At 30.6% G+C, this 27,906-nt stretch overlaps 1 protein-coding gene across 7 annotated transcripts; it reads left to right on the plus strand.

Annotated features, from left to right (window-relative positions):
• The first annotated feature begins 590 nt into the window (after positions 1-590).
• On the plus strand, positions 591-27,883 carry LOC142330440 (facilitated trehalose transporter Tret1-like). 7 transcript variants are annotated; one of them, XM_075376042.1, is made up of 4 exons: positions 591-754; positions 14,759-14,830; positions 16,475-16,589; positions 24,670-27,883. In XM_075376042.1, the coding sequence occupies exon 4, from the start codon at positions 24,696-24,698 to the stop codon at positions 26,046-26,048; it is 1,353 nt and encodes a 450-aa protein (XP_075232157.1). In that variant the 5' UTR covers positions 591-754; positions 14,759-14,830; positions 16,475-16,589; positions 24,670-24,695; the 3' UTR covers positions 26,049-27,883. The 7 variants fall into 7 exon arrangements, with proteins under 7 accessions (XP_075232157.1, XP_075231993.1, XP_075232231.1 ...); XM_075375878.1 differs by having other exon boundaries at positions 14,776-14,830; XM_075376116.1 differs by lacking the exon at positions 16,475-16,589.
• The last annotated feature ends 23 nt before the right edge of the window (positions 27,884-27,906 follow it).

Consider the following 27,906-nt stretch of genomic DNA (forward strand, 5'->3'; position numbering starts at 1 on the left):
TAAAATAAGAATCAGAGAATATTTATACTGAGACAATTTTTGTGGAAAGATTTATTAATTTACACATGATTAACTTATTTAATTAACATTTTCATAACGATTTATTTAAAGCTCAAACTACAGATCCAAATTTATACATTCACACATTACTACATACAAATGTTATTTTGTCTTGATATGAGTAATTATATGTTCATAAACTTTAACAGGCGAAATTAATTCAGTTCTACTCTTTATTTTTTCAATGAAATTTATTTTCCATGACTTAACAGTAAAATACTGCTAAAGTGTTAAGTCCCATGTAGTGACTGAAGTAATCAGCAAAGAATTAATTTTTATGGTAAAAATTTATTTTATTTATTACTAGTATTGTTATTATTTTGATTTGGGGATAATGAGATTATTAAAGCAAAGTATACCTTATTTAATTGTTATAATCAACGTACAAACAAAAATACATAAAACTGCAATTAACTGTTATCACATTGTTCACTGTTATGCCAACCTTTTATCTTTTGCCCAGAATTAATTCAAGTAAATTTTTTTTAGATTTTTTCATTGTTTTCTTATCACATTTATACTCTCTTTCAAGTGACAGAAATTTAAGTTATAAAGTAGCAAAAAACTATTTTTAACTACAGGTTTGGTACCAACAGCTGAAACTGAAGTATCAATAATTATCATTTGCAGGATAATTTAATTTTAATGAAAATGGACAGTGGTCGTTTGAAGCAATATTTGATTGGATTCACAGGTAATTTCTATTAATGATTGATCTTTTTGTTAGTCTTGGTACAGAAGGGAGCCACTGCTTTGTGACTGTGTGTGTGTGTTTATATGTGTGTATGTATGTATGACAATTTTTTATATCTCCTCATAAGCTCCACCCAGATTAACATAGTAAACAAAACTAAGCAAACCTTACAGTTTGACAACAACTTTACCTTCTCAAGGATTACTTATAAAATAAGAAAAAGTAATAAATGTATGAGAAGTCATACCAATACCCACTTAATTATCATATTCTTATACATCACCAAATTTAATAGTACTGGTTGTCTTTTAAATTTCAATAAACAAGAGCATGTTACTGGCATGCAGTAACTAAAAGATTTGTAATCATTTGAATCTAAAATTAGAAGAAAAAATTTGATTTGCCTTAAACTTTAAAAAAAATTGATATGAAATAATGATAAAATATTAGTGAAATAATTTCTGGTACTGGTGATAAATGCACACGTTTCAATTTGTTTTCAAACACCTTAATCAGGTGATGTACTGGATTGTCTCGAACGTATGCCGTTATTGCAGTTTTTAGTTCGTCAAACGTACGTGATCTGTTGTAATACACTGCTTGTTTCACTGCCCTCCACAGAAAGTAATCTGGGGAAGTCAGATCGGATGACCTTCGAAATGATTCATTCACCAAAAACATTTCATAAAATAGTCATAGACCTGTTAGCTGTGGTGCTTTGGCGCCATCCTGTTGGAACTAACAACGCTTTTTTACAATTTCTGTTAACCATTGATCTCTATATAAATGGATAGAGGAACCTTATGGCATAAAATACAATTAAGTGTTCAATATTGAAACATAATCCAGCGCCGCAGTGTAAATGGCTGAGAACTAAGCAAAACCATTGTACGTTTGCACGACTATAATCGTGATGGTAAGGATGTTTATTTTACTCAAGTCAGATAACCAAAAGAAAGGTCATTTTTGCAACACAAACAGAAATTTACGGACAGTTGTAGAAAATTTTAAAAAGTGGTTTTATCCCTACTTCTACACTTACCTCTGCGCATGCGAAAAGATGGTTTCATTTTATTTAGTTCTAGCCACTCATTTGGTGACGCTAGTTTTTACCAATTCCAATACATGAGCCCTCTACCCAGTTATATAGAGATCAGTGCTGTTAACTGACTAATGAAGCTTGTTAAAACTGTCTTTTGGCATTATCTGTAGGTTTCAGTACTTGAACACACTTAACTTTGTATGGGAAAAGTTTCAGCATTTCTTACGGTTATGTGCGGCAGCAAGCCCGATATCTTGCTGCTGTGCTAACTTACGCATTGACTTTGATGGATTTTCGGCTTTAGCATCCGAAAATTCAAGCTAATTTTCTTCGTTTAATTTCGATGGTCTTCCACTTAGATGAGCTTCTTCATCAGAGCCTGTTGCACAAAATTATTTGATAAGACTTCGAACAAGAGTAGCGGTGAGGAACAGGAATATTTGGAAACTTTTCCGAAAACTTGTGCTTCTCTAAATCAGTAAATGTATCACCTTCACGAAAGACGTGTTCAACGAAAAAAATGCGTTTCTGTACTGGAAGAACCATTATGTTTGTCGCAACTATTGATTCCGACAAACAAAACGACATGAAATGAACTGAAGCACATTCAAACACAACTCAACAACTGACGTTTTGGTTTATAACTGACCAACGCCCAACTAACCCATAAGGCAACCAACCTAACGCCGAAAGAACAGAATGGACCACATAATTCTGAAGCATACTGCAAATCGACTTTCCGAATGTAATGAACATTATATTCTTAAAATATAAAATTCTTTTCATTTCAATTTTAAGACATGACTTTCCAATTAATAACTCAGTTAACAGATAATTAATATTTTTTTAATAATTAGTAACATAACTATGTATACATAAGGATGAAAATGAATTCAGAGCATATAATTAAGCCTACCTATAATTTGTAAATTGACATTTAATGTGGTAGATAAGATACCACAAAATGCTTCAACAGTAGTTAGCCTTCTGACATGAATTCACTCTGAAAATGAGATAACTATTCAAGCATTCCATGATAACTATAACAAGGAAAATTAACGGATTAAAATTCTCAATATCTGATTTTTATATTTCAGAATGCTTTAAGATTACCTTTTTGCAAAAAAGTAATAAAAAACTAGGATGAATCTGTATGTGTTTTTATAGATGTGTTCATGTATATATGTAATGGTATATATATATATGTATGTGTGTATATGCGCACGCACATGTGTGTGTGTGTGTGTTGGGTGGGTGTGTGTGTTTACCTTTTAACATTTACCTGACTAATATCACTGGACAATGAAAATATATTGTCATGTTATTTGAAATGGTGATCTGTCTGTATAATAATATTTATTATATTAATTTTTTTTAATCAACAAAAATATATTAAAAAAACAGAAAAGTAAAAGAAATTGAGGATTTTCAAAATTTTAAAATAAAAGTACAATGAAATATGATGTAGGAGGCAGAGGAGACACATTGCAAACTGGGTTCTGGAGATGAAGGAAATAAATTTTTTAATTTTGCAGAAATATTTACAAATTTTTAAAATTATTCTGAAATATTTTTTTTTTTCATTAGTTAAGGAATTTACTAAATAAATAAGATTATAAGTAAGGTCAAGAGATTACTAAATTAAAAAAAAAAAATTACTAAATTTATTACATATATTTAAAAAATATATATGTAAGGTTAGAAGTAAATAACTTTTGAACTTTGAACTTTCAAAATAAATCTTGAACTTTATCTTTAGAAGAAGAATTAAACTTTAACTGCCAAACAAATTATAGAAAAATTCAGTAACATTATTTATCCAGCATTTACTTATGGAATAAATAACTTGTATTGCGATAATATTAAGGTTGAAACTCATTACTAAATTTTAAACAAAATATTATTGTAGGTAATAATCCGCAGATATAATCATATGAATCACCTAGTTTGAAACTCTCAAATTTCCCTAATTTACTTATAAGAAGTTAATAAAGGATCATTTTTATTAATATGCTGTGAATGATATTTCTTTTGTATATCATAGTATAGTATATGGAAAAACATGGTTTCTACTTAAAAACAATTTTTTTATATACAAAATGTTCTGCTGGGCTGGTCTACTGGTAAACTCATCACAAATCAGCTGTTTAACAACTGATTCAAAGTCAAAGGTTCTCAAGTTCAAATCCTGGTAAAAATTGGTTGTTTTTGTATGGATTTGAATACGAAATAGTGGATACCAATGTACTTTGGTGGTTGGGGTTTAACTAACCACAAATTTTAGGATTGGTTGGCCAGAATCTGTAAAAGACATTTATATGTTGTTAATATTATCCTCTTCTCATTTACTGCATGGTATTTGCATTTAACCTGTCTTTAGTTCATATGTAACACATTACTACAAGATCAGTAGTGTAGTTGTAAATTTTCCAGTGTGGAAACACTAAAAATCTTAAGGATATTGGGATATTGTATTGAATAGCAGTAAATTAATGTAAAAGACACAAACTCCCTTTTGAACTAAAGAATGCTAGGGATTATATAAAAATAAAGAAACAGTAAACATCATCATTATTTATTTATTTTAACATACCAGGCATGAGAATACAAGTCTATTCATTTAACCTAGGCCAAAAAAAAAAATGTTAAATTACTTTTTAGTTGTTATTAATTTTAAATCAAAACATTAAATTTACTACATTTATTTGAATTAAGTTTCTTTCAAAAGATATTTATAAGAATTCAGCAAAAATGTCTTCAACCATGTTAGTGTTGTAAGCAGGCTTAGCTCATTGTGTTCTTGTGTCATTAGCGGTTAAATATTTCTGTAACCATGTCCTCACATAAGGCTCAGGAATCCATTTCCAGATATTTGAGCCATTAAGCTTAATGAGCATAAAAACCGAATCATGTAGAATGAACAGTCGTCATAGTACTAGTGGGTGTTATAATTATGTTCATGTGGCTGAAATAATGCTCACACTCTAGTGAACTACATGGTATAACTGATGGAGCAATTCAGCAGTGGATTTAAATCCTTAGAACAACAGAGCTGTTTTCCAGATAATCTCTATAGCTGTTTTTTTTATTTTATTTGAATTTAATCTGAATCTGGCACTATGGTTTTCTAACTCAGACTTACTGTATTCATATTCTACAGGTTTATTTAAAGCCTGCAATTGCAAGTTTATGGCCTATTACTACTTCTTGTAGTTAAAAGTCTTCTTTTAAGGTTGTTTATTGTACTTGATAGCAGTTGCTGATCGTTAATAGTGCACATTTTAGCATTATATTTTACAGGTATGACACAAAAGTTACCCTCAATTACTGCTATGTTGGCCTCAAGGCATTTGGTCCCACATTTATCTTTAAGGACTTCAAAAAATTGTATACTTCTCTTGACTTTGCTGCATAGATGATTATCATTTTTCTGCTTCGAAGACATTGTGACATCATTGAAAGTTCAGCTAATGTCATACATGATTGTCAGTCAAATCAGACAGGAATTGAGATGACATTAGACATTTAATTAACGCATTGTAATGGCCCATTCAGATGGAATTCTATTTTTATTATCTTTAGCCTCATTGAGATAGTAGTATTGATACCCATAATATATCACTGTTCCTGACTTGAAAGAGCTCACACCCATGTTGTACCTATGCCCAGTTTTGTTCAGTTGCAGGTCTAGTTCATTATCACATTCATCTAATTCCTGCTGGTTTTTTTTTAGATGATTTCCTATTAGAAGTATTTAATTTATCCATAAAAATTTGAAAATGATTAATAGCATCCACATCATCGACTGAATCACTCACAGTTAACTTTATCCTGTGGTTCATGCAGTGCCAGAGAAAAATGTTGGGGTGTTTTTTGAGCAAATTTTTCTAAAAAGCCAGATTTCTTTCCTAACATGACACTAGCACTACCATTAGGCAAATGCGACATAATTCTCTTAGAGATAGTCATCATTGAACTGACCTTTATTCAAACAGTTTAATTGGACTTGAAAAACAGTATCAGACGTTTGATTAGGCAGTTAAATCAGGTTTAAAAATAAAAAGTTTGATGAAAGCTCTTTGCTGGTTTCACATTTTATATAAATAATCAGAGTAAATTTAGCTCCCAGCTTGTAGATTCATTAGTTATTAATGAAATTTTACCTGAAATATTCAAAACCTGTTGGGTGATTCTTATTTTCATTTCACCTGAAATGTGATTAGCAATTTTTGTTGGCACTAAATCTAGAGTGTAATCCAAATACCAATAGCCAGTTCATTTAACTTTGGGAGCTTTAAAAGCTCAAGATGATGAGAAAAAGACCTAACATTTTTAACCAGGCAGTGCACTGGTTTAAATATTTTTATATTTGGTTCATTGTGAGACACATTTATTTTGTCAAAGAATTTTTAGTTGTTTCCGATTAAGCCTTAGCAGAAATGCCTTCTGCTATAATGTGATCCTCCAACTGTTAATGCAAATAAACCTTTTGTTTTATAAAACAGGGAGTTCAATTGGCTTTGTATACCCACTGAAAGTGACTCTGTATGAAAATCATTCTTTTGAAATTGGGGTTATGTTCATTTTTAAATGCAGCAAGGTGAAAAGCCTGCTGGCATAGTGTGCAGCCTAATTTATCATTTTGGCAATCTATCCAAGGAAACACATCCTTTTTGCGATCCCACATTTCTCTAGTCCATATAGAAGGTCATGTCCATTTTGAAGTACTATGATCTAATTCATTTCTGCCACTGATTAAGATAAAGATAAAGAAGTGAATTTAGTCACAGCTGGTAGTTCACTTTCGTCATCTGAAGGTAGATTATTCAGTTCTGAGATAGATGCCCCCAACAATTTTATAGGCAGTTTCATCTTTTATGTTATGCCTTCATTTTTAGGATGATTAAAGAACAACATTAGTGTTTTTTGTTGTTTTTTTCCTGCACAGTTCCATGGTAAGGTAGTTAACAGTTTTATAGGTTAAAAACTTGTGAACATGAAACATAAGTAAAAAGTAAGACACATTTAACAATTGCAAATCGTACTCACACTGAAAATTTATCATCTGACTCATCAACATGCAGCACTCCAGCAGTTGGTAGACACACACACACAAACTGACAAAACAGCAACTGGCAGAGGATAGGGAAAAAGGACAAGGAGTTGTACGCACAGACAAAATTAGACTTTAGTAGACCGCACCCCAGCAACAGGCAAACCACTGGCATCTGCCGCCATGCCCACCTATAATTTGTATACAATCGGGTTAGTAATGCATTGTTCATAGTTACATTAAAAACACCTTTTTTCAGCCGGTCTGCAAATGAACTTTATTTGTTATAATTACTTACTATTTTTAAATTCTTTTAACGAGAATACCACAATATATATGCCAAAGTTCAATTTTAGCAAAAAAAAAAAAACAGTACGGGAACACCATTCCCAAGTGTTCCTATCCCACTGAATAAGATGTATTGCAAACATTAGTTATACTAATAGTTGTGATTGACAACAGTGAATCAGTCAAACATGCCCAATAGCTCCAAGAAGTTCACATGGTGACAGCTATTTTGTCACTGGTCTGTAGTATTCACTCCTTTGGAAAGAATAATTTTTAAATTGTGACAATAAATAAAAAAATTTGAAATCTGGTATACATATTTCCTAGTGGTAAAAATTTTTAAGCTGTAGAAATTGAGAATAATCTTGTGAAATTTACACTCATATAAAGAAAAGATAAGTGATTTTTTCTTTTTCTTTTTTTTAATTAGAAATACTTATAAAAATTGTAATTGTTACCATACCAAAAAAAGCAGAGGAACCAAATGAACAAAGATAATAATTACTTACCCTATCATTCTAACAGTGCATGCATAAAAAAATAAATTATAAAATAATATTTACAAAAGCTAAAATAATATTTACAGTGAATAGAATGTGTGGTAAAAGGTGTACCAGACAAAGGCCAGTTTGGTTTTAGAAAGAGGATGGATAAGATTAGAGGCCTTTGAAATGTGATGTTACAGAAGGTTATTATGAATTAGAGAGGTTGTAGAATCTGAAGTAAAGAAGTAAGTAAAGACAAATAGAAAAGGAGAGAAATTTGTGGCAAAATCTTGTAAGGAAATAAACCAAGTTGTATTCCAGTGTAAATATACATTGTTTAATTATTTCTGTAATGGTGGGAAGTGTAAGGAGTAAAGACTTTTGGGGAAGGTAAAGATCAGAATATATAAAACACTGACTGAGAATGTAGAATATAGCAGTCATTATAGCACAGATTGAGATAGTGACAAACCAGGCAAATACATGCGTTCATTAACTGCATATCTGTGTTTGTCAACTCACTCTTGCATCATTTGTGTTAAATTAATTTTTTTTCTTTTCTCTTGTATTGTTACTGTAATCATTAGTAACACAGAAAATCCATATAATTAGAATGATATGATACTGATAAACATGTGTTATAGTAAAAGAGTCTGTTTTTTTTTTTTAGAATATATTATCAGACACTTTTATTATATGAAAATTAATTATGAGTAATTCATATTACATAGTAATGGAATTAAAAAATCTATGAATTAAAATAATTTCTAAAATTTTAATTATGTTTAAAGCTAAAGTACGATTAATGTTACTTTGGTAAAAATATTTTAATACTTTTAAAAAATAAAGTATTATAAAAAATGAATAAAATAAAACTTTTAGTAATGTTAAGTATAATTTATTCTTATCTAAATTCAAATTTAGCTTCCAAAGTAAATTACCAATCTATTCTAGAATCTTCTCAATTTTTTTTGGAATTCTGTATCTGAAGGTTGTTTGTGTATTTAAAGGTAAGTTATGATAATCTGAAAAAATTTAGGGATAAAATAAATTTCAACTTAAAAAAAAAATCCCTAAAAAAATAATTCTTTTAAAACTATAAAGTAATCGAGACAACTTTTAAATATCTGGAAATGTACTTCCAGAAGATCTTTCACCATCTTCTTAATGTGTTCTTGTTGATTAGAAAGTCAGTCTTAATTTCCAAAACATTTTATAAAAGTTTAAATCTCAAAGCTTTAGTGAGCTGATCTTCGAAGTTACTTTTTATACTTTATTTTATAATAAATAAAGATATTAAGTATATATTAATAAATCTCCTGCCATAAAATTACTCCGTATGCTTCCTTATCTATCATTCATTTAAATTTCGGTCTCTATGCTTGTCAGTAATGTGATCTTATCTATTTTGTTTGTGGATTTTCAATAAAATTTTCAACATCTTTCCTCAAGATTGTGAAACGTTTTAATGAAATGTTAGATATTCAACAATAATAAGATCAGTAAATTATGTACATTGTTATTATAATATTTTATTTGTATTTTTTTTATTGATAATTTACTATTTATACTGATGGATCTAAAACTGAACACCATGATCAGTTTTAGATCCATCTGTGTAAACTATTGAATATCCATCATAGTTACTTATGACTGAAGAAAATTCCTGTTAGATTATCAGTGGAGTATTCTCTTTTATTTTTCTGTAAGGGAGATCTAATCTTGTTATGTTATGGCAAAAGTCATGGAAATATTTCTCTTATTGAAAGTGCAACTTTATTAGGCAATCAATTTCATTTTTAAATGCTCACTTCTGGTATTGTATTCTGGCTGGTCTGGAGTAAGCGGCACAGTGTTCATATAAAGCATCACATGAATTATTATTAAAAAAATTATAATTTGTATGAATAGGATAGGTCCCACATTTGCTGCATATCTTAATAGTACAATCTCTTTTCTATAATGTAATGGCCTTCAGACCTAAAAGGTTATATTCCACCTGGCTTGAACAGAAAGCAACTGTGGCATAGCTAATTCCATTGTGTATGACGTCTAATTATTTTAGATGTCTTTTCGTGGATGAGTAAACAATACACCATTTCTCAAGCTTTGACTGAACCAATGCTTTATATAATCACAGCAACATCTCTTTTCTGAGCCCCAATTGATGTTCAATAAACATTTAATAAAACTGAGAGCTTTCTTGCACCTGACACTCAGATCCTGTATCTGAAATCCCCAAGTAAGGGATTTATCTAACAATAGTATCTTATCTTAAAATTGTACTGAATTAAATGGCCATCAAAACAGGACTGTGATGATGATTCTCTCCTACAGAAGTGTACACAGCATGTTTTCTATGGTGAAAATTTGAATCTGTTGTTCTTTGCAACATCATTAATGGTGTTTATCGCCCATTGCAATTTATACTTCAATAGATTTGTATTTTTACTGTCACACACGATTGCAAGATCAAGATTCAATCGAAACGGTCTTGCTGATTTCTTCTGGAAAAGCTAGTACCAGTTTTCTGTGGCGATCGTGAACAAGCTACCGCTCAACGGCAAGACTTGTGATGTGTTAATCTTTTTTCAGATGAGAACTCATTATAATCCTGTACTTGAAAAGTACGGTTGCTCATATAGTTGCCAAGTAATACTAGTAAATTGCCACGAATAGCCCATTCATGTAGCTGAATCATTTACTTATGACCTTAAGTTATATAAAAGGCTTCCTGCAGATCAAAGAAGTCTACAACACTTTCTATTCGTGATGAAACTGTTATATATTATGTCTTCTGAATTGGTCGATTGATCAATAGTCGAATGTTACTTCGAAATTCTGCTTGATACGAGAAAAAAACACCTTTAATTTCTAAAATCCAAACAATTCTGTAATTTATCATTTTCTCTATAATTTTTCTAATATCACACGTTAAAGGAACAGGAAAGAAATGGATTCTGCCAGATTTTTGTATTTTTGTGGGTTTGGAACAATGCTTTCTTTCACTTTCTTCGGCCCACCATACGTGATTCTACAATTCAAGAGATCTAAGTTTTGCTGAGGTATTTAGTTGTCTGGTTATATTTCGTCTGGTTGTAATATATTTCGTCTGAACCGGGAGCTGTATCGCCCGTTTTCTCCAACGGCGAAGTTCGTCTATTTCAAAACGAACATTGTGCGAGAGATTCGTTGCTATTCCAAAATTTAAGTGAGCCTCAAGTTCTGTTTTCCGATCTTGAGACAATCATCATAATTAGCTGTTTTACTAGTTCCATCGAATTGATTGGATAACGATTCAGCAACTTCGTTTGGTGAATCTATTAGATCGTCTTCAGATATAAGGAAAGTTATGGGGCTAAAGTATGTACACTCACAAATAAATGGCCACTTTCTTCCAAACCTCTGTCGCGATCATATTTCTGCTAATGAGCTTGTCCTTTGCATACGCCCTGTCAAGGCAATTAAATTTCTTAAAATTTAACATTTTTTTTAAGCGTTGTTTGCGTTTTTCTTCCTTTTAATCGCTTCACAAATTTCATTACCTCACTACGGAACCAGTCGCTTTTTGAGTTTTCTGGATGTTCTGGGAATATACTTTGATGCTGAGTCAAATATAACAACAGTTATTGCGTCGAAATCATTTTCAATAATTTCAAATTGTTACTGGGACTTTTGGGTCAGCCCGTCTAATCTGCCTTACTGAACAACCATCTTTTACGGATGAGTTATATTTTCATTGGAGTGTCACTTGAATTCACAAATAAATATTATAGTTTCTTAGATTCAAATATTCGTCTTGGCGTGAATATATTTCTTGAGACATATATACAAATAGAATCTAAATCATACACAAGAGCTGGAACTCTATGATGTTTCACAAACATCAACTTTGACGTTCCACTGCAAATCGGCTAGTGTTTTAATAATATTTAGTGTCTGAGTTTGATTTTTCGTCAGCCTTTTTTTTACCATCCTCCGACTATGAAACTATGGAAGCGGCGGACGAGGACTGGTGCAGATCGGCGCTTCGAATAGGCGCCGATTCAAGGGTGGGAACAGAAGAGATTGCCAGAAGGGGTGTGATCTGTGGGTCTTCCATGGGTTGTTTCTAGCTCTCAGCAAAACGGAGATCGTGGTTCTAATAAAGAAGCGAATCGATGACCTCCTTCTCCTGCGGGTTGGTGACGAGGTTTTCGAGACTAAGCCGGCCGCAAAGTACCTCGGTATGATGATTGACCGAAAACTCAACTTTACTGAGCAGCTTCGGAAAGCCGCCGACAAAACTGCGAGAGCAATAACCGCTCTCAGCCGGCTCATGGCAAATGTCGGCTGACTGAAGGCCAGCAGACGTTAACTGATAATGTCTACGGTGTATTCCGTCCTGTATACGGGGCGGAAGTGTGGACCCAGGTATTAAGATTCGAAAGAAACGGAAAGCGGTTTGCAACGCACCGCGGCCTTGCGAGTTTCTTCCCTATATCGGACGGTTTCCGAGCCTATCGTACTGGTGGTCGCCGGTGTCATACCCATTCCTCTTTTGGCAAGGGAGTGCCAGGCAGCTTACAGGAGGCGACTGGCATACGAAGACCGGGAGACCATCGTCGAGGAGGAACGGACTCGCACGTTTCTCGCATGGGACTACGAGACTAGAGGACGATGAACCGTAAGGCTTAGCCCTCTGGTCGGACCGTTGACGGAGGAGATCATGGAGAGGAGAGGTGGAGTACTACGTGACCCAGTTTTTAACGGGTCACGGGTACTTCCGCACTTACCGCCATGTCATAGGGAAAGCGCCGTCCTCCGACTGCCTCCATTGCTCCGGTGTACGGGACGACGCCGAGCACTCCTTCTTCAAATGTGACCGGTGGGGGGGAGATCGAGGGACACTAGGAGTGGATCTCAGAGCACAGATCTCCCACAACGTGATTGCGATGATGATCCGTGACCTGAGAAGCTGGGAGAGCTGCTATTCGTTAAGCAACCTATTCGTTGGCAACATTCTCAGGACCAAAAATGGTGACCTGGATAGTCGTGAAGTAGCGGTCTTCGCAGGCTAAGATACGAACACTTATCTTGAAGTAATGAGTTAAACGGTTTCTGGTCGAGTCCTGATAAAAAGGGCAGTGGTTTTAGTAGGTAGTATGCTGATAGCGATTGAATAATACCACCAGTGGGAACCCGACATTCCATGCGTAAATGGATTTCTCCTCCCTACCCTCTCCAAAAAATTATTATTGTATTATGCTGACTTGTATATATTGAATATATAAATATAAATAACTAAAAGATCAGATAAGTATGAGATCTACTGCATTATCAGCGTATCAGAATTAATTTCAAAATTTATTTTATTTGAGATTATCAAGTTCAGCGTGTATTTTAAAACTTAACAGATTGTATAGCTATAAAAATATATTATTGTTTTTTAGATAACGTTACTGATATTATTACTAAAATAAAGATATTTCATTATTATTGGCTTGTCATTTTTATGAAATAACCTATTTAATTTTTCACTATTAGATAACTCCAAATTTACATCTTCATTTATAGAAAAGAGATAGAAAGAAAGAGTGATCAATGAACTTTCTTCAAAAAGTTCACTCTACTGTTTCATTAACATAAAGTAAACTACGCCTCTGTATTAATATATTCACTTACCTGTGATAAAAATATTGAGGATTAATTTTAAATATTCTATAACATTTTTGTTGCATCTCCATTGAATTATGCTAATTCACTGTGTTTTTATTCATGATGGTGTGTGATGAAAATTATTTAAAATTGCTGACTCAACTTCTTTAAAAACAGAAAAAAATGACTGGTTACAGAAAAGTAATATTCTGTTTTAATAAAAATGAATTGCCAGCTTAATTAATCCAACTGAAAGATTGTACGATATTATATTTCCAATTTAACCCAATACGCTTAATCTTTGGTACAAGTGAGGAAGGTAAGGGAGCTAACTGTAATAAATTCCTAATGTTTAATAAAGATAAATCATTGTTTTGTGGAGGAGTTAATGAAGTAACTCCAGAAAATTAGCATAAACCAGTTGATCATACACAAAATGTGATAAAGGAAGCCAATTGAAAAGAAGGAATGATAGACCAATAAATTCTTGAGATATGCTCTTGATGAACCCATAAACTTAGAATACTCTTTTTTTGTTTCCCGTGATAGATACAGTAAACATGAGGCTGGCACTGACATGGAGTGTGAGGTACAAAACTGAAAACAGCCACTTGGCCATACCTAAACAATTGTCTAAACAATTTATTTCACTTGGGCAAGTGAAATTAAAAAAGTTTAAAAAGTCAGATAAATCAGTTTGAAACATGCACAAACTGTATGACCTGTAATGTTTTTGTTTAGGCTCATTCAAATTTAAAAATAATTTTAACAATAACTTTTTTTGAACTAAATGATATTGTTCAGGTATTTTCTGTAAATTTATATTTGTTACATATGAGCAGATTAGCAGCAATGAAAAATGTATTGTTTAAAAAATATTTTTCATTACTTATCTACACACATGCGTGCGCATGTACATATGAGAGTGTGTATGTGTGTGTGTGTGTGTGTGTGTGTGTGTGTGTGTGTGTGTGTGTGTGTGTGTGTGTGTGTGTGTGTATGTGTGTGTGTGTGTGTGTAATGTTCCATTCAAGGAAAAATTCTTAATTTGGTTTATTTTTAACATGATGCAAAATGATTGTGTTATTGCATATCATAGTGGTTGATAGTGTAGGAATTTTGTAGATAATCTAAGAGACACACAGATGTAAAATATTTTTTTTATTAAAAGGCTAGTTGAAGATCATTTAATTTTTATATAAAATGTATTAGCTCTTTACTTATTACTGTAACAAATTATTTTATTTTAACTATTTCTCTTTACTTTTCAATTTCACTCTGACATCAATCAGAATGATTTGAAGGTCAGTAACAAGTTACTTATCTCAGGTGTGTAGGGGGAGTGGTGTGTGTGTGTGTGTGTGTGTGTGTGCGCGCGTATGCATGCATGTATATGAAGGCTTGTTCACCAGTACTCTAACCTTGGTCTGTGGTATGCAGTATGATTATTATTACTAATTTGGATGATTGTTCTTAAAGTGTTTTTTAATGGAGCTCAGTGTAAACATTTTTTCAGCTGCATTGTGGCCAGCAACCTTGGATTGCTTAATATGGGGGAAAATTGATTTTATGTAAGTAATAATTAATTTTTTGTTAAGGAATAATTTTATTTAATTTATGAGTTCAGTGTTTGATCCTTCTGAACAAGATTTGAACCATAATAATATAACGAGGAGTTATTTATTTATTATTGTGATATTAAGTTATCCTGATGAGTTATGTCTTAATATATTATGTCTTAATATAATGGTATTACCACTCTGGCTTATGATTTTAAAACTAAAATAAATTTGTAAATATTCTTAAATCCTTATAATTATTGTAAAATGTTTGAATTTGTTGGTATGTTCTGTAGATATTGAATTTATATTAGAATAATGAATTATTGTGTATATTGTATTGTATTGTATTGTATTGTATATAGTGTATATTGTATATTGTATAGTATTCATATACATATGTATATGAATTTATATACAAATAGGTTATAGTGAATTTAAATTAAAAAAAAAAACACAGAAATGTGCTGAGATATATAGTACCTCTACCCTAGCAATAGCTGATCTCAAAGATGTTGCTGTTGATGAATAAGTAAAGCTATAAATCATAAGAAGTTTTCATTTTTCTTATAGGTACCTTAAATAGCTCTTTTTTTTTGTGGATAGCATCTGGAACCACTGTAAGGTATTATTTGAGAGGATGAATGAGGATGACATGTATGAATGTAAATGAAGTGTAGTCTTGTTCTGTCTCAGGTCGACCATTCCTGAGAAGTGTGGGTAATTGAAATCCAACCACCAAAGAACACCAGTATCCACAATCTTGTATTCAAATGTATGTAAAAGTAACTGCCTTTACTAGGATTTGAACCTTAGAACTGTAGAATTCAAAATCAGCTGATTTGCAATGATGAGTTTACCACTAGACCAGCCCAGTGAGCTGTCTTAAATGGTTTAGGAATTTTAACCAAACACAGATGAGTTCAAACAATGAAGAGACATATTTGTTGAGGTTTTTGAATTAATAAAACTGGATTGCAACGCAGCCCACATGATGAAAAAATATAAACACATGCATAATATTACATAAGATGTTAAACATCTATATTTGATACATTCTATTACCAACAAAGTTGTATAAATAGTTCATGTGAAAATAGCACTGCTATGAGAAATGAATATCTATGTCTGTATTGAAGCATCTAGAGAATGAGAAAGCAAATATCATGCAAGATGCTTACTAAAGTAAATATAATAGATCTGCTTCCCTCACCATGCAAAAAGTGTGAAGTAAATGTCAATGAATAACAAGAAAGTAAAAGAACAAATAACTTCGTCTAAAACCGCTATTAAATTATGACCAAGATGAACAAGAACAAGATGAAAATAAATACTCTAGCACAACTCATTTCATAATTAATTGTGCTAAATGAGTTAGAATATAACAGCAACCATTTCCAGACATTATTAAGATTCCTGTCTCAGAACACTATTGACTGTGAGGGAGATTATGGAGGAAATACTGACTACTGACATATTACCCTGACAGCGTAAGCTTATGTTAAATACAATTATAGAGTTGATATCCATACCGCAGTATTCTATAACCCCTCAACAAATAGTTATTGTCTATTACTTAATAAATAAACATAACTAAATAATTTAATGATTTTTTCTTATTTTTATAAAATAATAATTTCTTTTTTACTTAACCAGCTTGAAGACCTCGGTCACCAGCTTGAAGAGAATATGATACATGAACTTAATATTCTGAGAAAGTTGCTGGCCTGATTAGGATTTAAACCTGGAAACTTGGATGAAAGGCACACCAGTATGTGATATTGTATTTTTTCTTCCACCTACTTGACAGCTAGCAATTCATTAATTAAAAGCAAATTGGGATATAATTTTCTGTGTTGAATCATAAGGAACACATACATACATATATACACAAGACTGAATCTGTTATTCAGTTAAGAATATCTTATTTAGAGTGCCTTTTTCTTTTAAAATATATAAATTGACATTTAGACCAATCTTTAATTCATCAGCTGGCAAACAAGTTGGAAACATCAGCCAATAATAAAGGTAGATGGAAATTAAGAACACTGTTGAAAATACCTTTTAATTCTTTTCCCCTAACTATCAGCGAATTGTTGTAAGAAATTTTAAAGCAGTTTCACACATTAATATTACCATTTTTGTGTTGAAGTTTGATATTTTATGCACCCTAAATTATTAGCATTAAATAAAAAAGTTCTTATCTTAATTCTTTTAAAAAAATCTTAGTTTGTTTCAATGCATTTTACTTCTTGTTCTTGCAAGATTTATGAATTGCAAAAATATTTTAGCAATTTTCAAATGTACTGATGAAAATAATGAAAATTAAGCAGTTTCATTTGTTCTCAGTGAATAAAAGTTTTCATTTACAACAAAAGATGGAAAAAGATAATACCTCCGAATAACACACATGCTTTGCTCTACTACAATTATTCTGACACAGAGTTTAGTGTATGAGTATGTGCAAGCATGTAGATATATTACATCTATATGATTGTAAATAGTTTAAATTTAATTTTGTAATGCAAAGAGGAAACTAGACTGAAAAGGTTGAAAAATTATGTCCAAAATCATAACTTGGAGGAAATCTTTTTCACAGGTCAGTAATTTTCATTTCCTTTGTTGTATAAAAGACTTATGAATTCTTCTGTAGCAAACTTTAAGATTGAAGAAGTTTAGGATAAAAATTAAAAAGAAATAATTGAAGCCTTGCAGACATGTCAATTCACTTTCAACATTCTTGAGTTCATAAACACATGTGAGAATCCCTTAATATCAGAAGATTATTCTAATTAAAACATCATTATTTGAAAGACCTAAAAAAAAAAATTAACCATGATTGAAAAATGAACATGTTATAAATTACAACAAATACAGTTACAGCATTATGCTGTAACTCAGCATAGAAATGTCTCCCTTATTATAAATATAAATTGTTATTGTAATCAAAAGTAACAATTCAATTTTATTTACAGTTAAACACAAAGAAAATTTTAGGAAGTGTTGGTTTTAATTAGTTCTACACTAAAAATATTCTTAAAAAGAATACATATTTAACACCTTTTTTTTTTTTTTTGTCTTCAGTCATTTGACTGGTTTGATGCATCTCTCCAAGATTCCCTATCTAGTGCTAGTCTTTCATTTCAGTATACTCTCTACATCCTACATCCCTAACAATTTGTTTTACATATTCCAAACGTGGCCTGCCTACACAATTTCTCCCTTCTACCTGTCCTTCCAATATTAAAGCAACTATTCCAGGATGCCTTAGTATGTGGTCTATAAGTCTGTCTCTTCTTTTAACTATATTTTTCCAAATGCTTCTTTCATCATCTATTTGCCGCAATACCTCTTCATTTGTCACTTTATTCACCCATCTGATTTTTAACATTCTCCTATAGCACCACATTTCAAAAGCTTCTAATCTTTTCTTCTCAGATACTCCGATTGTCCAAGTTTCACTTCCATATAAAGCGACGCTCCAAACATACACTTTCAAAAATCTTTTCCTGACATTTAAATTAATTTTTGATGTAAACAAATTATATTTCTTACTGAAGGCTCATTTCGCTTGTGCTATTTGGCATTTTATATCGCTCCTGCTTCATCCATCTTTAGTAATTCTACTTCCCAAATAACAAAATTCTTCTACCTCCATAATCTTTTCTCCTCCTATTTTCACATTCAGTGGTCCATTTTTGTTATTTCTACTACATTTCATTACTTTTGTTTTCTTCTTGTTTATTTTCATGCGATAGTTCTTGCATAGGACTTCATGTATGCCGTTCATTGTTTCTTCTAAATCCTTTTTACTCTCGGCTAGAATTACTATATCATCAGCAAATCGTAGCATCTTTATCTTTTCACCTTGTACTGTTACTTCGAATCTAAATTGTTCTTTAACATCATTAACTGCTAGTTCCATGTAAAGATTAAAAGGTAACGGAGATAGGGAACATCCTTGTCGGACTCCCTTTCTTATTACGGCTTCTTTCTTATGTTCTTCACTGTTGCTGTTTGGTTCCTGTACATTTAGCAATTGTTCTTCTATCTCTGTATTTGAACCCTAATTTTTTTTAAATGCTGAACATTTTATTCCAGTCTACGTTATCGAATGCCTTTTCTAGGTCTATAAACGCCAAGTATGTTGGTTTGTTTTTCTTTAATCTTCCTTCTACTATTAATCTGAGGCCTAAAATTGCTTCCCTTGTCCCTATACTTTTCCTGAAACCAAATTGGTCTTCTCCTAACACTTCCTCCACTCTCCTCTCAATTCTTCTGTATAGAATTCTAGTTAAGATTTTTGATGCATGACTAGTTAAACTAATTATTCTGTATTCTTCACATTTATCTGCCCCTGCTTTCTTTGGTATCATTACTATAACACTTTTTTTGAAGTCTGACGGAAATTCCCCTTTTTCATAAATATTACACACCAGTTTGTATAATCTATCAATCGCTTCCTCACCAGCACTGCGCAGTAATTCTACAGGTATTCCGTCTATTCCAGGTGCCTTTTATGCCATTTAAATCTTTTAATGCTCTCTTAAATTCAGATCTCAGTATTTTTTCTCCCATTTCATCCTCCTCAACTTCCTCTTCTTCCTCCATAACACCATTTTCTAATTCATTTCCTCCGTATAACTCTTCAATATATTCCACCCATCTATCGACTTTACCTTTCGTATTATATATTGGTGTACCAGCTTTGTTTAACACATTATTAGATTTTAATTTATGTACCCCAAAATTTTCCTTATCTTTCCTGTATGCTCCATCTATTTTACCAATGTTAATTTGTCTTTCCACTTCTGAACACTTTTCTTTAATCCACTCTTCTTTCGCCAGTTTGCACTTCCTGTTTATAGCATTTCTTAATTGTCGATAGTTCCTTTTACTTTCTTCATCACTAGCATTCTTATATTTTCTACGTTCATCCATCAGCTGCAATATATCGTCTGAAACCCAAGGTTTTCTACCAGTTCTCTTTATTCCGCCTAAGTTTGCTTCTGCTGATTTAAGAATTTTCTTTTTAACATTCTCCCATTCTTCTTCTACATTTTCTACCTTATCTTTTTTACTCAGCCCTCTTGCGATGTCCTCCTCAAAAATCTTCTTTACCTCCTCTTCCTCAAGCTTCTCTAAATTCCACCGATTCATCTGACACTTTTTCTTCAGGATTTTAAACCCCAATCTACATTTCATTATCACCAAATTATGGTCGCTATCAATGTCTGCTCCAGGGTAAGTTTTGCAGTCAACGAGTTGATTTCTAAATCTTTGCTTAGCCATGATATAATCTATCTGATACCTTGCAGTATCACCTGGCTTTTCCAAGTGTATATTCTTCTATTATGATTTTTAAATTGGGTGTTGGCAATTACTAAATTATACTTCGTGCAAAACTCTATAAGTCGGTCCCCTCTTTCATTCCATTTGCCCAGCCTGTATTCACCCACTATATTTCCTTCCTTGCCTTTTCCAATGCTTGCATTCCAATCTCCAACTATTATTAAATTTTCATCTCCTTTTACGTGTTTAATTGCTTCATCAATCTCTTTGTATACACATCATCTACCTCATCATCATCATGAGCGCTTGTAGGCATATAGACGTTAACAATCGTTGTCTGTTTAGGTTTTGATTTTATCCTTATTACAATGATTCTATCGCTATGCGTCTTGATTAATTTAACACCATAAATGTTAATCAAGAACAAAATGACTCAGGTTGCTTCTTTTGCTTCACAAATGATTACATAAGCAAGGAATTAATATAATTTAATAAAATATGAAATACACTGACAAAGATTAGAAAAGGTACATCTGCCAAAGAAGCATTATTAAGTGAATTAAAATTGTTGAGGCCATTTTAATGAAAATCTCAGATTTTGCTTGAAGTATTTTATGAAATTTTTTTCACAGCTATGTTTCCTTCTTCCGTTAGTCTTATATGATTAACATGAGTGAACTCTACTCAAATATATTTTTTCAAATGATTAAGAAAGGACAATTAAAACTTTGGGATAAAATGTCATATCATAATTTTATATATATATATACATTTATTTTTTTTAAGAATCATACTCCTCTGTACTGTAAACAAATATATTTATTTTATTATATCAACCAAAGTACAGAATAAATAAAGTAGGATGACTTACCTTATTCCAGATTATACACAGGAGCACTTTTATGATTTACTCACATCATCAGCTGCATTACTTATTCATACATTCATCTCAAATTACATTACAAACTTCATAAAATATAATAACTTATCACGCATTCATTTATTTTATTTAAAACCTTTAATCTTTTTTTTTCTTTAAGAATTTAAACTTTTATTCAGTTAAATTAAAAATTAAAACAAAATTTAAAAATATGAAAAAAAAATATGTGTTTAAGACTGCACGGCCGAAGTGAAAACTTGTATGGGATCGCATTCGTTTCGAATTAATATATATTACAAGTAGCATATAATGTTTACATTCAATAGCCACTTTAACCTTTGACCCCTAGAACCAATTTGACGCACAATTTGAACGTGTGTTTTCAACTATTATTCCCTGTTTGCAGTTACATTTTCACGCTGAAAGAGTAGATTTACTGCAAAATATGTAGTAAAACATGGGTTTGAGATGCCCCCAAAATTACAACAAAGAAATTGGCTATTGAACCTTCCCGTCTCTTTTCACGGGTTTAATCGAATACATTAAAGAATGGCTACTTTCAATGATGAATGTGTGTTCACATGTTGAATCAGTTGAAATGATTCAGTCAGTTGACATGAATCAGTTGATGTTACACATACACTGAATTTAAACAATTATTATTTTTTTATTATTATGAGTAATAGAGAGAGATAATTATTGTGAATCACCGACAGTTTTTTCTCCCACCTCCCATCCTCTGCTACTACATGTTATACTATTCGCTCATATATACACATATATATTCTCACTCTATGCCTTTTTCTCTTTCATATATATATATGCTTAGTGTCTTGCATTATGTTACAGATTTTGATTATGAGTCAGCGTTCTTTTTCCTATGTTCCCATGTAATTCATATGTACAAAAAATTCTGACACAACACACCTAAAGAAGTTTTCAGTTAAATTAATTAAAATTAACATTAAAAATTAAATTAATTGTAAAAATTGTTACGTATGTAAAAATATGACGTCAAGGCATAAAATTAAGTTAAAATAAACAATAAAAAATTTTAATTAAAATCAATTAAAAATAATTTTAAGAAAAGCTCTTATGCTTGTTGTCCATTTAACTGAACTTAGTTTACTATATTCTTAAATTAAAAATTAATTTACTTAAAATTAATTTGATTTTATGCCTTGACATCATGTTTTTACATATGTAAAAATTTTTACAATTAATTTAATTTTTAATGTTAATTTTGTATTTAATTAATTTTTCATATTTTTAAATTTTGTTACAATTTTTAATTTAATTGGATCAAAGTATAAAAGTTTACATTTTTTAAATAAAAAGATTAAAGGTTTTAAATTTTAAATAAATACGTGATAAGTTATTATATTTTATGAAGTTTGTAATGTAATTTGAGATGAATATATGAATACGTAATACGGCTGATGATGCGAGTAAATCACGAAAGTACATATAGTGGAATAAGGCAAGTCATCCTACTTTACTTATTCTGTACTTTGGTTGATCTAATAAAATAAAATAATATATATATATATATATATATATATATAAGTCAATATCAACAAGCATCACATAACCTCAGTAAATAAATCATATTCTAGAACAATCTGATGGTAGAAAAGATAAGATAGAGGATGCAGCAGTAGATTAAGATGAAACATTGAACATCGTGAGTTCTGATCTTGTAAGGTGATCTAAGTGAAATTAACCCAACATTTAGAAATTTAACAATTGCTTTATAAATATAATGCATTTTTTTCTTGGTTGGATTGATTAGATTGAAATAAAACGCCACATGGAAATTATGGGTGTAATCCTTTGCCTTACCTCATTATCCCTATGAAATAATCAAATTATACTGAATGGCTCTCATTGCAAAGTTCAAGATTACATGAAAAATGTAAACATATTTCATAGTCTAAATTATTTCAATAATCCAAAAAACAGCTAAGGTATTATCTTCCATATTTAATCAGTTTTCCATGGAGCATATAACAGACTTAAAGTTTCATTTCTGAGTCAGCCTTAACATATAATAAAGAAACAACATTTGTGACATAAGAAACGCAAAAGTGGACTTTCATATATTTTTATATGTTACATTTAGGAAAAATAGACATTTCAATGTAAATACATTTTATGGAGATGGGTATGTGTGTGGAGATGGGTATGATGGGGTATGTGTGGTATGTGTGCCGGATGAATATACAAGCTTGGCTATATAAGGCATGCACTTAATGTAATATTTATTAAACTACACTTTTCCTTCAGCAATCATGTGTTTTGTGTGGAAATTATTTAGTAATAAATGAAAATAAATAACCAAAATTTTTAAAAATCAGCTGCAATTGTTTTTTATAAACAGTAAGGTTTTCATGTATTACTTAGAAAAGAATCCTCAGTCAAAATTCCACCACTCTTTAATAAGAAACTATTTTAAATTATATGCGCTTTAATTCTTCTCCGAGATTTTTCACTAAAATACATACAGTAAATATGTAAAAACTGTTTTTGAAAAATTGAAGCAGGAATTCTTATTAGAAATTAAATACAAAATTCTATGAAGGCTGTAAAATTGTAATTTCTTTAATTTTCATGAAATTTTTCTCTAAAATGCAATTTCAACTAGTAAACCATGAAAGTGATTTTAGGAAAAAGAGGGTGGAATCTCCATCACCACTTCAAAATATTGATGAAAATTTCTGAGTACAATAGTTACAAATTTTATGTTTGTATCTAGAAGTTTATTATTGTAGTGCATTCTGAGCATGTAAATTGCAAAAAAAACCTTTTAGTCGACAGAATCAGATTAAGATTTTAGTTCTATTATATTTACTCAAGAGTACCATACAAGTGAATAAATACAAAAAAGCATATTTTTCATAGAAGAGTTAATATAAATATTTGAATTGATTATTTTAGAATTCAGTAAATTGCATTCTAAGAATAATAAGTTCATTATGATTATTATACAAAGTTTTGCAATTTATAAGACATCAAAAAACCATAAACCTACATGAACATAAACCCAGATAAGTCTAGTTAAGTCATGATAAAGATAATATGGAAATAAAATATAGTTTTTATACTAATATGACATAGCTTTTTAGTATTTCCAATTAAATTGCTTGTATCTCAAGATTACCTACTTAATCTCATTTTAAATAAAACACTAAATCAAAATTCAATTTCTTTCTTTTTTTTTGTTAATTTCACATACTCAAACCACATAGTTATCTCTAACAGAGTATGATTTCATCAGGAACTTAGAAACAGTGCATTTGATATTCTACATTTGAGTACTGCTTACTTTCTCAAATATAGTTTTTTGGATAAATTTACACTTAAAACCATACTTAAAGTTCAATAAAATCAATGGTAAAAATAGCATTTTGATTGGCCTTACAGTGTTTGAAGAAGATTGTATCGTTACGTACAGACAAATAAACAACGTACACATGGCTATTCTTTTTTCTATATAAAGATAAAAATTAGAATTTTATTCAATATATTCATACATGTGTAACATTATGTAAAGTGCAGAATGTGTGTATGTGTGTGTGTGTAATATATTGTGCATTTTAACATGTTACAGTTCACTAGTTTTATAACTATGTGTAATACTATCAAGACTGTTTTCTAATGCTGACCTTTTCTTTTGTAGTAGCGTTAACATTCACAGCAGCTGGAATGGCATATGGATGGTCAGCACCTGTGATGGTACGTCTTTTGTCTAACAATTCTGATATTTATATGACTGAAGATGAAGGATCATGGGTCATTGCCTCAATTGAAATAGGAGATATATTTACACCGATACCAGCCGGATTTATTTCTGATAAATTTGGCAGAAAACCTATGATTTTTTCCATCGTTCCACTGTACATAATCGGATGGTGTTTACTCATAACAACAAGATCATACACCATTTTAATTCTTGTAAGATTAATCCTTGGTATGGCCATGGGAATTATCTACACCATATGTCCATTGTATCTTGGTGAAATTGCTGAACCTGACATTAGGGGAAAGATCATATCCTTTTGTATTGTAATGTGGTATTTTGGAATACTTTTATCATACTCAATAGCACCATATGTTTCATATGAGAATTTTTCATACATATGTGTTTCATTGCCTGTAATTTTAGCATTTGGTTTGTATTTTATACCAGAATCTCCATATAACCTTATACTGAGAGGAAGATATGAACAGGCCATGAAAGAATTAAAAGAAATAAGGAATGGAAGTGACACATTTATAGTAAATGAAATGAAATCTATTAAAGCTGCTATACATCAGGACTCTGTTGAAAAAATGCCTTGTTCAGCACTAGTGACTGATCCAATTTGTCGAATGAGTTTATTTTTATTTTTTATTATAACAGTTACTGGATTTTTTGGAGGATTAACTGTTATGTATGCATATGCAACAGAAATATTCTCCTCAGTAGAAAGTACTTTATTTAGTGCAGATGAGTGTACTATTGTTCTTGGTTTAATTTATTTAATATTAAGTGTACTTGCAACATTAATTGTTGATAATTTAGGAAGAAGGCCATTACTAATGATTTCAGCAGGAGGATCAGGTCTCAGCCATCTAGTTGCTGGAATCTATTTCTTTCTTGAAAAGAAAACCGCTTTCAATGTTTCTGATTACAGCTGGATTTTGTTATTAGCTACAGGTGGATACTGTGTTTTTGCTAGCGTTGGCCTTGCACCGATTACACAAGTTTATCAAAGTGAAATTTTTCCTAATGGAATTAAAGGCATTGCATCAGGTATATTTACTTTAGCAATGTGTCTTTTATCAGTAACTGCATTAAAAATGTTTCAAATTGTTAATTCAAATCTTGGAATATATTATTCATTTTGGTTCTTTACTTTTATTAATATATCTGGGTGTATTTTGATGTATATATATCTGATAGAAACAAACGGTAAATCTCTGGCCGAAATACAAGATGAACTTAGTCTCCTTTCTAAAAGTCCAAAAAACAAACCTGATATAAATCAAACTCTTCCACTTAAAACTGAAACATGAATATTTTTATAACAATGTAGTTATTGACTGATTTTTACTGTACTGTTCAAAACAGATTAAAAATCCTTTTAATGTATATTTTAGTTCTTTCTCATGCTAAATTTTTATAAGTATTAAAAAACAGAAAAATATTACGTTAAATTCAATGCCAGTAACGTAATAGTTTTAAATGAAATTAACTGTAATTTATAAAACATTCAATCCATAAACAGTTTGAAGGCAAATATTTTACTCCTTTATTTATTTTGAAACGTACATATTATGACATTTTTTTAAATGTATATTAAGTTATTTGAATTTATTAGTAGACTAAACAGGTAAACATTGTTTTAGTTAGATAATCACTGGTTTGTTTAGTAATATAAGTTCATGAGAATGTTTTACATGTAAGATTTTCAAAGAAATTATTAATTTTAAATCCATAAAATCTGGTAGCTTATTAATTTAAAATGTGCAGAAGGTATGAAGTATTAAAAACATAAAACAAAAATTAACAACCTAGTCATTCTATTAAAAATTCAGTAAAAATAAAATTACACCATTTTTCTTACTGAATTTGTAACAGATTTTATAATTATTATATACTGAATTAATTAAGTTATTAAATCTAATTTTTTTAATAAAAACATAAGATATAAATGTAAGTCATATTTTATCAGCCTGTACTTTATTCTTATTTTATTAAACTTTACATACAACTGTAAAAATTAAGCACCACTGAATCTAATAATGAACAATAAAGATTTTCTGTAAGGCATTGTGTATCCAAATAGTTGATAGAAATAAGAATTACATTTAATTATTTTATCAATGCTTTAAGTCAAACTGAATTTACTGTTACCATTTCTCTCAATAATTGTTTTCAAGGCTGGATAGATGATGTAGAATATAAAAAATAGTTACTGCTGTAATTTGGAAATAAATTATATATATATGTATATATATATAATATATATATATATGTGATGATAGATTAATATGTTTTAGATATTATTAATGTATTTTAAGTGTTGAATCTTTTTTAAGAAACAAGTTTAAAAATTTGTTTACTATTTTATATTAACAAAATTTGTGTGGTATTTTCAGTAAATTACTACTTAATGAGGCTTTTCTTTAAAATAGCTGATGTGCATCTCTTCTATAATTTAGATATTTTTGCAAGTGTCATAAGGTGTATAAGATTTACCAAATGTCTCTTTAACCCTGTGTAGTTAAATGTAAGATTTGACTATTTAAAAATGAACTTTTGAAGTAATAAATTTAATCAAATTTTATAAACAAATATCAAATTTTATGTTTTTTTTTTTTTACAACATACTTCAAAATGGTTTCACTTACTCTTGTGACCATCTCTCAGTGGCTTATTCTCACCTCTGTGTCACTAGACATTGTTACTAGTGAGTTTTTATAAGTTAGGCAGACAAACACTTAAATTGTGGTCAGAAAGTGAGTTCGATTTAGATTGTGTCCATTTAGTATATTATGCTTTTTGTTTATACTTTTAATAATGTTTAATTGTGATAAGATGTGGTCTGGTTTTGAGTATGTGCAGAATAATTATAGTCATTGTTTGGTGTACTTAGGATTTCTCCCTATGAGTTGCTAAACATTGACTTGGTGTAAAGGACTTTTAAGTGTCATAGTAACTTTGAAGCTTCACCTAATTTTACCCGTGTAATACAGTCTGCAGTTAGATTAGTTTATACGCTCAAGAGGCATTGTCTTTGGTGGTTGTTTCTATGTATAATAATTTCTTATGTTTTATTTGTTGTTTTGACTACTAATTGTAAAAATTTTAAAAATAAACATACTGGAAATCTCCAGTCTTCAGACTAGAGAGCCAATTTGGATGAAATCT

This window comes from Lycorma delicatula, chromosome 1, assembly GCF_047948215.1.
Source record: "Lycorma delicatula isolate Av1 chromosome 1, ASM4794821v1, whole genome shotgun sequence".
Lineage (NCBI taxonomy): Eukaryota > Metazoa > Arthropoda > Insecta > Hemiptera > Fulgoridae > Lycorma > Lycorma delicatula.